General features: G+C 35.4%; 2 protein-coding genes across 2 annotated transcripts in view; one reads left to right on the forward strand and one right to left on the reverse strand.

Moving 5' to 3' along the window:
- IFT46 (intraflagellar transport 46) overlaps nucleotides 1–12,305 on the forward strand; it is a 65,867-nt gene that overhangs the window by 51,062 nt on the left and 2,500 nt on the right. The gene's annotated exons all lie outside the window — the stretch shown is intronic.
- LOC142981342 (cell growth regulator with RING finger domain protein 1-like) overlaps nucleotides 1–12,305 on the reverse strand; it is a 57,585-nt gene that overhangs the window by 41,452 nt on the left and 3,828 nt on the right. The window contains exon 2 of the mRNA XM_076127202.1: nucleotides 2,177–2,319. Within this exon, the coding sequence (XP_075983317.1) occupies nucleotides 2,177–2,319 (143 nt within the window). The remainder of the gene's footprint in view (nucleotides 1–2,176; nucleotides 2,320–12,305) is intronic.

Genomic DNA, 12,305 nt, shown 5'->3' on the forward strand with positions numbered 1-12,305 from the left:
TATCTTTTAACCTGGATTAACACAACTCAGACGAAGTCGCCACTAGAAGCTAGAACGCTAGTATTTCTGCATCAGACTGCATCTGGCCTAATTGGCAGACAGGTGACACACCACCTTGCCAAATGATCTGAAGTCTATTTCTGGATTAGAATAGTGAACTATATAGAAGTAAGTTCCGGAGAGGTAAAATATTGTAATAGGCTTCCCAATGCAAGTTTTCATTACGATGTTTTCTTTTACTGTTAAAACAAGGGACAAAAATTTAGGAAACATTGTCGTAAATATCGTTCGTTACCACATTTCTTGAGGGAATGCATAGTCCCCAAACCTGCACTTGGCCAGCGTAGTGGATTCAAGGCCTAACATCTACCTCGTTCGAGGATACTGTCAAACAGCAGTGAGAGAATGATAGATTAAAAGAAGACCATACATAACTTCGAAAAGTGATTGTCGTGTGGGGTTCGAACCATCCATTAACGTATAAGACGAATTCTTAGACTACGCTGCTATCACTGCTCATTACTTCCTTAAAGGGGCGTGGTCATATTTAGTTATTTTATATTTATTCTATATTAAATATACCTACAAGTATTGACGAGATACAAAAAAGATTTTATAACTATAAAATGTAAAGTTTTTAGTAAATTAATTATTGTACTAATTAACGACCGGTGTGCACTGTAGGCCAAAATGACTATGACGACTGGGCATTCTCATTTATTTATTAGTTTAAATGTTAGGATATCAATTTCCAACGGCATTTCCTTTTGGACGTTAAAGTAGGAAGAAAATAGTATAATTTACGAGTTCTTGTCGCCCATTATACCGCCTCCTGGCGTAACTAAATGTGAGAGAGCTGCGACTGTTTCAAATATAATTTCTATTTACTTCTTACTACTTATTCATTGCTTGTAGGGATTGTAGCGAGTTGCGTTCTTTTTTCTCTGGCTGCTGTCATAGGGATTGATTTTTTGTACGTAGTAGAGGCCACAAGCGACTTCGTCCGCGTAGAAACCCGTCCCGTGTAAATCCCGATCCCTCGGAAACTCTGGCAACAGGCTATGTGTTATTCTGTGTCTTCAGCTACCTATATACCAAATTTCATCGTAATCGGTTCAGTAGTATTTGCTTGACTTAGTAACAAACATCAATACACATACTCACAAACTTTCGCATTTATAATAGTGATTTATGGGTCCTCATTAAACTTAAACTAAACCTTCAATTGAGAATTCTGACTTATTTTACTTGAAACGCACTGCGTACTTCCGTTCTGGTGACCTCGTCATGCCAAAGGTCTACTTTATGTGCTACTTTCATTTCAATGAAGCACTGAAACATATTTATTTTAAAATAACCTTATTTTGTTATATGTTAATGTTATTAAATCGGATCGCAATGACCTATAAACACTTATAAGACCTTCTGGTGTCTTGATCGACTTTGACACTAGGTTGACTACTAACCATACGAAATAACCCTACATTGTTTTGTTGCATTCACATCCATACATCTTGTCATACAAGACCGGTTACGAGTTCTTGATTTAAACTTTTATTTTTCAACTGTATAATAATTCTCAAACATTTCTAAATAAATAGTTAAATACCCTTTCCTCCTACATAATTTAAATCTTTCGTGTTTCGTGTCTGGATAATTTTGCTGTTTCCACCTACGACCTGTTCAAACTATCTCCACATTACTAAATATTTTACGTCTCCTCGCCGCGTCTGTTTGTCTTTTCGCGATAAACCCGAAAACACATGTCACCAATCTCTGATTGTCCTCTGATAAGTAAAACAATTAATAAACCGAAAGTAAATAAGGGTTTCTTTGTTTTTTTTTTTATCTTATTATTACTGGTCAACCTAGTTTTGAAGCTGTTCAAGCCGCCCAAAAGGCTTTCTACAATAAACGTGCACCTTCAGAGAAATTCTTCTATGTAATGACCGTGCCAAGGGTAACTTAACCTTACAGCTATGAGCGGGATCGAAACGAATCATCTGCAATAGACACGGGTATAAAGATTTGAAATAAATTAGGTATACAGATAGAATATGTCCTGGAATAAAACATAGGTTACTATTTATCCAGGGGACGGTATTCGGTGGAATATTTTTGAACTCAATGCGGGCGAAGTCGCGGGCAGAAGCTGGCAAAATAAGGGTAAACTTACCATTGTACCCAATGGGCGCGTTTTCCTCTAGTTTGAAGGTGAACGGTATATGGACCCTTTGCATCAGCAGTCTCGGTGGCTGCATCGCTCTGCCCCACGCGTCTTCTCTGCCCTCACCCATTATACCTATGACTTCCATGTTCCTGGAACAAACAGACACCATTATGAGGACTTGCACTTAAATCCATCGATCAACATGTTTGCTTGTGTAACGGGTTCAATAACCTACTGAATTACACTATCTTATTTAATTAAAACGGCAAAAGGCAGTTGACATTAGACAATACGTCGTCATTACTGTGAATTATGCTGAATTTTATAAGGCGCGTGGAACGCTTTTTTATTGACGATATCGGTGAAGTATATCAGATATATGCAATGCACAGGAATATCTGAAAGTGTAAAATAAATGAAATTCTAATTATTCCGTTAATTAAATTATAAAAAAGATTATTTATAACTTTTCAAAGTGATTTAGTTAAAACACATAACAGTTTAGAAGAAAAACGCGTACGAAATCTGTGATACTTCAGTTAAATTAGCATATCCATTACACACTGCTTAAGTTGTTGACACCAACAAAAATATGTTAAGCATTTAAGTAATCACACAAGGACAGATTCAAGTGTTCTTACAAAAGAACTAAAAATCAAATAAATCAAAAAATTCCATGCTTTTAAAACTGTGTCAAGCAAAGCGAAGGCACTCGTATGCTAATTTTTCGCGAAGCTTGTCTTGGCCAACCTGTCAGTTGCGACACGAGTGGGTTTCCAACAACCAGTTTCTAACAAACCTTAAGACACGAGTTTGACATTAGTATACGTAGTAAGTTTACGCTGCAGCTAACGTTGGGTTTGGGAAGAAAGGACATCTAGTTAATATTCCTATTGCTTGGCAAAGAACACATAGATGATGCTACCAAATGAAAAATAAGGCAGGTTGACTGAAAAGAAAAAGTGTTCAACTTGTACACGTAAAAGGTTAATCTAAAATGCTCATACTATATATAATTATTATTTCGTAAATAATGTCAAAATTAAAATGTCTATAGATTTAAATATTATTTAAGGCACTCTCATGATCCCAACGAAAATACGAAATTTGATATACGAAATACGTTTTTGAAATTTCATAAATAGTTGCTGATTTGACTGAGTCGACTAAGACTCTAATGGAAAAAATATCCCACTACTGTCCCACCGCTGGGCTATGGTCTCCCCCGGAATGAGGAGTCAGGAATTGAGTCTACACTAGGCAAGTGTGGGTGGGAACATTGCATCCCTTAAAAAACAGTGCTATAGAACTCTCAGGCATGCAAGATTACATCACGATGTTATCCTTCACCGCTGGAACAAGTGATAATTGTTTCTAATACACACATAGCTTCGACAAATCATTGGTGTGCTGCCTCGCGTGGGAGATGTATGCTTACACTCGGCTATCACTGCTTACATTGGCAAACATTGTGAGAGTTTTTAACCAACACTTGATCAGCGTAGAGGATTTATGGAACTTCGGAAGCGGACCCACTTTATTTATTTATTTATTTATTTTAAACTTCATATACATGTGTATATAGGCGGACTTAATGCCAAAGGCATTATCTACCAGTCTACCTTAGGGTGATGCAGAGATTGAAAGAAGTAGGTGTTTAAAAAAATAAAAATAAAGGACGTTAAGAACCAGGTTTACCAATAAATAAAAATAAGGTCATGTATGTACGTGTACTTAAATATAGATAGGTTTATACATACATAATGATTAACAAATAAGAAATATTAAATACATATATATACCCATATACATAAATAAATAATAAAATAAACTATATACTGAATTATACAATATATATACATTATGAATAATAAATATACATAAATAAAAACTAAGACGAGTGTGACGATTCTGCTACTTGTACTGCCACTTTCCTACTCCAGGAGAAATTCTGACCCGAAATGTCATGATTAGGTTAAATTTTCTTTTTGCTAATATTTCACATCAAGATTGGGTACTAAAATAAAATTCGCGTTTTAACCTCATTTTAGGTCGACTTGTAAAAACAACAGTGTTGTGTATTTTTAGTATATCTTGGCAATTTGGCATTTATACTTGTTTACGCTGATAGCACAAACTTGTAAACACATTAGAATAAATAAAAAAGTATTCCACACTATCACAAATATACAAAAGCAATAGTATTTTGCGGGTATCCGGATTTTTCTTTCCCTCTCACATGTAAAACTGCTGAATGCATTTAGATGAAATTTGACACTCAGATAGCTTATAAGCTGCATCAGCATGTGTGGAAGTAATGCGGAAGATAAAATTATGGATGCGGCAAAGATGAACACAAAAATAAAACCTACAAAAAATTGTAGGGCTGCAATGGATGAGACAAGCACAGAGTTGTAAAAGGTGGCGTACTGAGGGGGAGGCCTATACTCAACAGCGGGTAGATATGGACTGAATATATACATTAGTATTATTTATTTTAATTCAAGAAATATTTTCAAAGGGACGGAGTTGCTAAAAAACTACTTTACTATATTAGGAGTTACATTGAATAGTCAGAATTGCTTTATGTGTTGTCGTGTGACAAATATAATGTTTTAAAGGACTGTATCCCATCTGGCCCGGTGACTTGGCCCGGCACCGGGCCACATGGGAAAAAAAAGTTTTAACTGGCCCGGTGCTATGTATACCGGGCCAGTTGACACAAATCGAGTGCCATCGTCCCCGGTAAGGGGAGAATAGAGGATACGCCTCGTAATTTGTGAAATACTAACTACATGCATCTATGAAATGGATTGAACTTATAAATCAAACTGTTTAGTATAAAATAATCAGATTTTATTGTGAATGACGCGATATCAACTTGTGTCATAAATCTCAACCTAAAATAGACTATTATAAGTAGTTTTTTTTAAATTTAAACATAATAACAATATTTTTATAATAATATAAATTAACGAAGCCAAATGTAGATCTATTTGAATTTGAATATAATAACAATATTTTTTTAATACCTCCTAATATTAATCAACGAAGTCAAAAGTAGATGTTTTTGAATTTGAACATAATAACAATATTTTTATAATAATAAAAAATGCGTGGTTTTTAAAAAAGTCATATTGTAAACTGCTTTGTATGATATAATAAGTATTTATTAATATTTTTGTTGCATTCATAGTATTTTGGCTTCGTTGATTAGTATTATTATAAAAACATTGTTATTATGTTCAAATTTAAAAACATCTACTTTTGACTTCGTTGTTTAATATTAGGTATTATAAAAATATTGTTATTATGTTTAAATTAAAAAAAAACTACTTATAATAGTCTATTTTAGGTTGAGATTTATGACACAAGTTGATATCGCGTCATTCACAATAAAATCTGATTATTTTATACTAAACAGTTTGATTTATAAGTTCAATCCCTTTCATAGATGCATGTAGTTAGTATTTCACAAATTACGAGGCGTATCCTCTATTCTCCCCTTACCGGGGACGATGGCACTCGATTTGTGTCAACTGGCCCGGTATACATAGCACCGGGCCAGTTAAAACTTTTTTTTCCCATGTGGCCCGGTGCCGGGCCAAGTCACCGGGCCAGATGGGATACAGTCGTTTTAAAGTATTAGCTTTTGTTTTGTATATTCAGCATGTTACAATAAAAGACATGGGCTATTCATTCAAGAGTTCAATGACCTGGCTTGTGAATGAGCTCCAATGAATACACTAAAACAGCTGCGCGTTTGTGCGCACTTCTTAACTACGCAACTTATTTTTAATAGGACTCTTGAATTTTTGTCAGCATCAAACCCTGTTTACGCAACAGGGTTTCGGAAAGATGATACATGAATTACGATTTTTCTCTCTTGTAGTAAGTATACGGTGTAAGATGGTATAAAGCCTATATGCAAATGTCAATGAAATTCTATTTTCAGGCAATACTGTCCCGCTGCAGGGCAAATGTTTTTATTCCGTTCTTTCCCCTGCCCTTATTTAAAGCTATCTGAGTCCAATCAATCTTTGTATGTATTTTTAACAATATAACTATCGATTTATTCTAATAAGTGATTTAAAATTGATACATACTTAACAAAATTATATAAAAATCTATGTTTAAAAAAACGTTATTTCTGTTTACAATAAATTCTAATCTCCGGCTAGTACTTTCGGTTCTATTCGTTACAAACAAATATATCTCAAGCATAAATATAATAGTTCAGAATTGGTACAAGCGAGTGCGTATGTACGGAAGATGAACGGAAAGATCGGCGCACGCGCACGTCTCAATACTACGTTAAGGACACTTGCACTCACCGCGCTGGTAAACAAACAAGATATAAATTTGACAGTTCGGTAATGTCACATCATTCATATCGTTATCTATGTAAGAACGCCATTTTACAATAGATCTGTAGTGGATCGACTAAATTACTAATCAAATCATCTACGACTTATGACGTCACGAGAAAAGTATTTTCGTTGGCATGAAATGATGATAGATGTTCTGTCTAGTATCAGTAATCATTTAAATTTACAGATTATGTACAAAATAATTAAACAAAGCTTTAGCATTTTCATACAAAAATATAAAATAATGTTTAGTAAGCATTGTGAGTTAAATCTATTCCATCACTCAAATCCCGGTAAGACTATTAACATTAGTAACCGACGCGACCGGTGACAAATCAGATGCGGGACCGGCTCTCCAAGGCATAAAAATCTACGACCTCAACTTCCTAATCCCTGGCTTAAAAAATTATCAACAAAAAAACTAAAGAACAACCTTTTGGCAGTCGTTTACACTACCGTCTGAGTAAAAAAAATAAGTTAATAGAATAAGGCACGTAATTGTACGAACAAAATGACAGTGTCCACTTTGTTACTCGTCTGACTGATTGATGTCGTTGATAAGGCGTTATCTACACACTTTCACTCACAACGGCCGAGGTCACGGTTGTATTGTTTAACTCGCTTTGTTTAACTAACGGCCTTCAGCTCATCGTTGTGTACATGGTCTATGAATAAAGGGTATATGAGAGAACTATCAGTACGAATTTTATCAAAATAAGTGGCGCTTAAACGCTAGATAAACTACCGCTAAATGTACCTTAGAAACCGGGGGCTAGGAGCGTCTGGAGGTTTTTAAATTGGAACATTTCCTTTTTTTGTACCTCTACTAGGAGACAACATATTTTTGAAAGAAATTCTATTAACCCTCCCCGATCAATATTGTTACACAGAAATATTTGATCGCGTCGCGATACACGTGTTACGACACAAAAGGCAGAATGACTAGATGATAATAACCACATTTTTCCACAAATACTAGAGAGTCGGGGAAAAACACTCGCGATACCGCATGTCGACCAAATCGGTGATCAAATTACAACCATTTTGAGCGAAGGAAAATCCCGAAATTAATAAATACTTATGAATTAACATATTTTTTGCTTGATTTTGTTTGCTTATCGGAATAAATTATCGAATTGTCTTTGGTTCCTTATCAAATAATATGTTTTGTACAAAATAGTTGGTCGAACTGTGCGCTTCTGCATGCTTCTTCTGCCCGTCAGAATTAAAGATCTTTGGAAACTAAAGTACTGATCACAGATTTACAAATAACCATCTTCGTGTATATCATTACAATTGGTTCAGCAGTTTTGCCTAACTACTTAAATATACTTCGGTTTACTGAACAAAAAGTATACATGAGGGATTTCACAGCTACTGTGACGCACTGGTTGAAGTAGTCGCCAACAGTACGTACCCCGAGAGGTCGTGGCTTCGAATTCCATGCGGAACAAATATTTGTGTAATTTTCACGACTTAGATGGTCGTACTTTCTCATAAAAGTAAAAAGAAGAAATATAAAGATTACGAAAATAATTAACCTTTTAGACATTTACCATGTTACGTCCAGTTGGGTGTTATTTTCGATTAATCTATTCATATTTCTAGCCATTCTACAAGTAAATGTCAAGGTTAGGGCAAAGGAAATATAAAGTTTGAGGTAAGCCCCCAGTTATCGGAATAGCAATTTATTTCGTGACCTTTTAGCTAAACGGATGTCAGGGACGGATGTTGAAACTATTATAGAGTTTGTATGTTGCTTATTTTGTTTTATGATGAAAAGAAATGGATACTATCATTTATTAAAATGTAGATTACGCGTTGATCGACTTTTGTAAAAAAAATATGTTTATTACTAGGTACTTCACGCAAAAACTTGTGAACGCATTTCGATGAAATCTGGTACCTAGATATTTTATAATCTGGATTAACACAGGATACTTTTTACCCGGGTAGATTTTACACTGCGACGAAGTTGCGAGAAAAGCCAGTTTTAGGTCATTTTTTGTGTTACTTGCTTTTAAGAACGGTCTTTTTTTTCTTGTTTATATAGCCCTTGTCCCATATTGTGAGGGATCAGCTAAGCACGTTGTCTTTCTCAAAAACATGCTGTCGAGGGTCAACTTAGCTGATATTTTATAACCAACCTGCCTAGCGTCAAGCCTCCTTGTGAATAAATTATTACCCACAATTTACTTCTAAACCTGAGAACGATCTCCCGCCATACTTTCCACATCAATTGCGTCACTTAATCGAATTATACCGTCTATTCATACAAATAGATGTTGTAAGGGCTTATTGAAATATATTTAGGTCGTAGCTATTTTTAAACTACGTGTATTATAGATTGAATATCGACCAGGGAACTGACAACTTTTAATAATAAATGCGTATGGATCGAACCAGCGTTTTAATAAAAGATAAAGTAATTATATACATGGTTTCTTATTTTCTATGAAATAGACATATTCTTGGGATACAAGGAAAGGTTTCTTCCAACTATATTCTAGTCGGCTTCCAGTCTCGCCGGGTGCAGCTGAATACCAGTATTCTACATGGAGGATAAGATGTATGGATGTGAATGAGGCAAGGGAAGTTTGTAAGGATCGTACCAAGTAGCGTTCTTTGGTAACCTACCCCTTTGGGAAAAAGGCGTGAAAATATGTATGTTTTTAGTATTTAAGGAACTACAAGCAATAACCGATAAAAGTTACAATAACGCATAAACCATCAAATAATGAAACCGATATCTCTTTATCTTATCATCTTATATTAGGTACTTATTGTATGTTGTATGTTGGGACAATCTATTAGGCTTTAGTTTGGAAAACAATACTGCCTGTATAGGTTTCCAAGCCCTAGTTCTTGCCCTGTATAAGGCAATAGGCTCGCCCCCTATTACATAGGACATTTTTTTTTATCTTTTCAGTAGCAGTGATAGACGAGGAATATAAGTTGGCACCTCCCTTGCAAGTGATCGACGGTTTGAAACCTAGGCAACACACCATTGGCTTTTCGAAGTTATGTGTGTATTAGAAATATTTATCACTAGCTCTAACGGCGAAGGAAAACAACGTGATGCATGCCTCAAAATTGTTTAATACATTTCTTGATGGCATGCAAAGTCCTGAACCCTAACTTTGACAGCGTAGTGGACTCAAGGCCTAACCTCTCCTTCATTAGGAGGTACTTGGGAGGTACCTTCTCTTCTTCATTAGGAGATACTCGGGAGGTACCTCGGAAGACCCATCCCAAACAATGGACCAGAAAGTTTGAAAAAAAATCGCGAAATTTGGGTGCAGAAGTTAGTAAAGAATAAATAAACGTTAATTGACTGGTCAGACACGTGAGCGAAGCATAAAACGTGTAACCTAGAATGCCTAGAGCGGTCTCTTGGGCAATACGTTTGTGCGAAGTCGAAGGAAATGTACAAATAACCGGATAACTGTTGCAAACTTTATCGAATATGCACGAGACTTGGATAATGTATAAATACTAATATAAAAGTGTATAGATAATGCCACCTTTTACTTTCAGAAGCCATACTAAAACAAATACTACACTTACTTATATGATAAATGTCAAAGTTTGTGAGTTTGTCTTTTTGTTATTGATGACTCAGCAGATTTTGATAGAATTTGGTGGCAAAGGTATAACCTGGATTAACTGGATACCAGAGCAAATCTAGAGGACATATTTGCGGACAGAAAAGTTCGCTTCTACTTTTTGAAGACGGTTGTTTTTTTTAAGTAAAAATAATTTTATTTAAATTTAGTTAAACGTTTTGACTTTTTTGAAATGACACAGACACATATTTAAATTAAACAAAACCATCGGACCGTAAAATCTTTGCGAGAACAATTATATAATTAAATTTTAATAGGTACTGTTGGATTATCCGTTTTTGTCCTTTCCCGTGAATAAAAATAATTTATCATCCTTTGTCCAAATCGGTGCAGCCGTTTTGGAGTAAAAGAAGGACAAACAATTCACAAAATGTGGAATAAAAACCAGTGAACATGAAAACAAGTATTTCCGATGAGTTATAATATAAATTAATTAGATACGGTATGCGATTACTCAATACTATTTACCTTGTGTTAAAATAACCGTAGTAAGAACACGAATACAAGAACATTTTGTTAATTTCTCAATCGTACATTTAAATATTCAATGTTATATCTATTATGTATTTATTAGTATCTATCTATCGTGTATCGTAGGATTTCGGAAGGCACGTTAAATTGTGGGTCCCGGCTGTCATTTTCGAAGATCTTTGACAGTCGATAACAGTAGTCAGAAGCTTGAAAGTCTGACAACCAGTCTTACCGAAGGGTAGGTAACTGGGTTGTGGAGGTCAGATAGGCAGTCGCTCCACGAAAAATACTGATATTTAACTGTATTCGGTGAGTCTGGAAGCCGACTCCAACATAGTTTGGACGTAAGGCTAGGCTTTATAGCTTCTGCTCGCGACTTGATTCGCATTTGGAAATTCAGGAGTAAGAATAAACCCCCTGCGATCCCACTGTTGGGCACGGGTCCCCTCTCGAAATAAGCAAAGATCAGCAACAGGGTCTACCACGCTGGTTAAGTGCGGTAAAGACTTTGCGTTCAATCAAGAACTGTGTTAAAGAACTCTCAGGCACGCAAGGTTGCATCAAGATGTTTTCCTTAACCGTTAGGACAAGTGATAATTATTTCTAATACACATATAACTTCTGAAAGTCATAGGCGTGTTTGTGTTGGAATTCTCGACAAATTGTGTGGGAGGTACATGGTTAGACCATCAGTTATCACTTATCCATACAAGAGTAATAAGTCGCTGTTTATATTCTTCTAATTCAAGTCTTTTATGGAGGTGACGAATTACACTAAATTTCTCCGATTATAATGATCACCCAATAGGGGATGAGACAATGCTAAATGAGATTCTCAACATCCCGGTACATCGCATTAGGCTCGCCCCCTATTACATGGGACTAACATTGTTAACGGCGAAATTCGGCGGGAGTCTCTCATACACCTCTGTCTATACTTTTAAATTAATGAGTATGTTATAATAAAAACATTAAAGTAAACATGTTAAGAATTAATCTAATCGATTTTATACTAAAAAGAAACATTAACAATTTAATATTATTAGCTTTACGTCAAAGCAATAAATAATGTGCAAATAAACTGGCTTTTATTAATGACCATAGTCAAATATCGAGATGTTTTAAACGCGGATGTGACGACATACAGACACAATTAAAAAGATGACAATAATATTATGCTATTTAATTAACTTTTGTTCTATTGAAGACAGAAATAACTTAAATAAAATTGGATGATATGACCCAGTTTGGTACTTAATTGTTTTATTAATAGGTACTAGCCAGTTCTTGAAGGTATGTAAAGTCTTCAACCCGCACTTGGCCAACGTGGTAGCCACCACACACTCATGGCCCAACTTCTTTCCCATTCCGAGAGAAGATCCTTGCCCAGTAGTGGAATAGAAGTAGGTAAAATTATTTATTTTGAAGCTAATTATGATGCAGGCAGATTGTATGAGATACACCAGCGTTTCGCCGCTTACAATATAAGTCTCATATAAACGGCGAATTTCACCGTATACTCAGGACAAAATCGGACTCCCATTGAACATAACGACTCGACCGGAACGATAAGTTAGAAAAGAGACATAGCAGTATTCCCACCACCCAAAACTAACCCGAAACCGCATGGTTAGCAGTTCACAAAATGGCTGATTATATGTACTTATT

Source organism: Anticarsia gemmatalis, chromosome 19 (assembly GCF_050436995.1).
Source record: "Anticarsia gemmatalis isolate Benzon Research Colony breed Stoneville strain chromosome 19, ilAntGemm2 primary, whole genome shotgun sequence".
NCBI lineage: Eukaryota > Metazoa > Arthropoda > Insecta > Lepidoptera > Erebidae > Anticarsia > Anticarsia gemmatalis.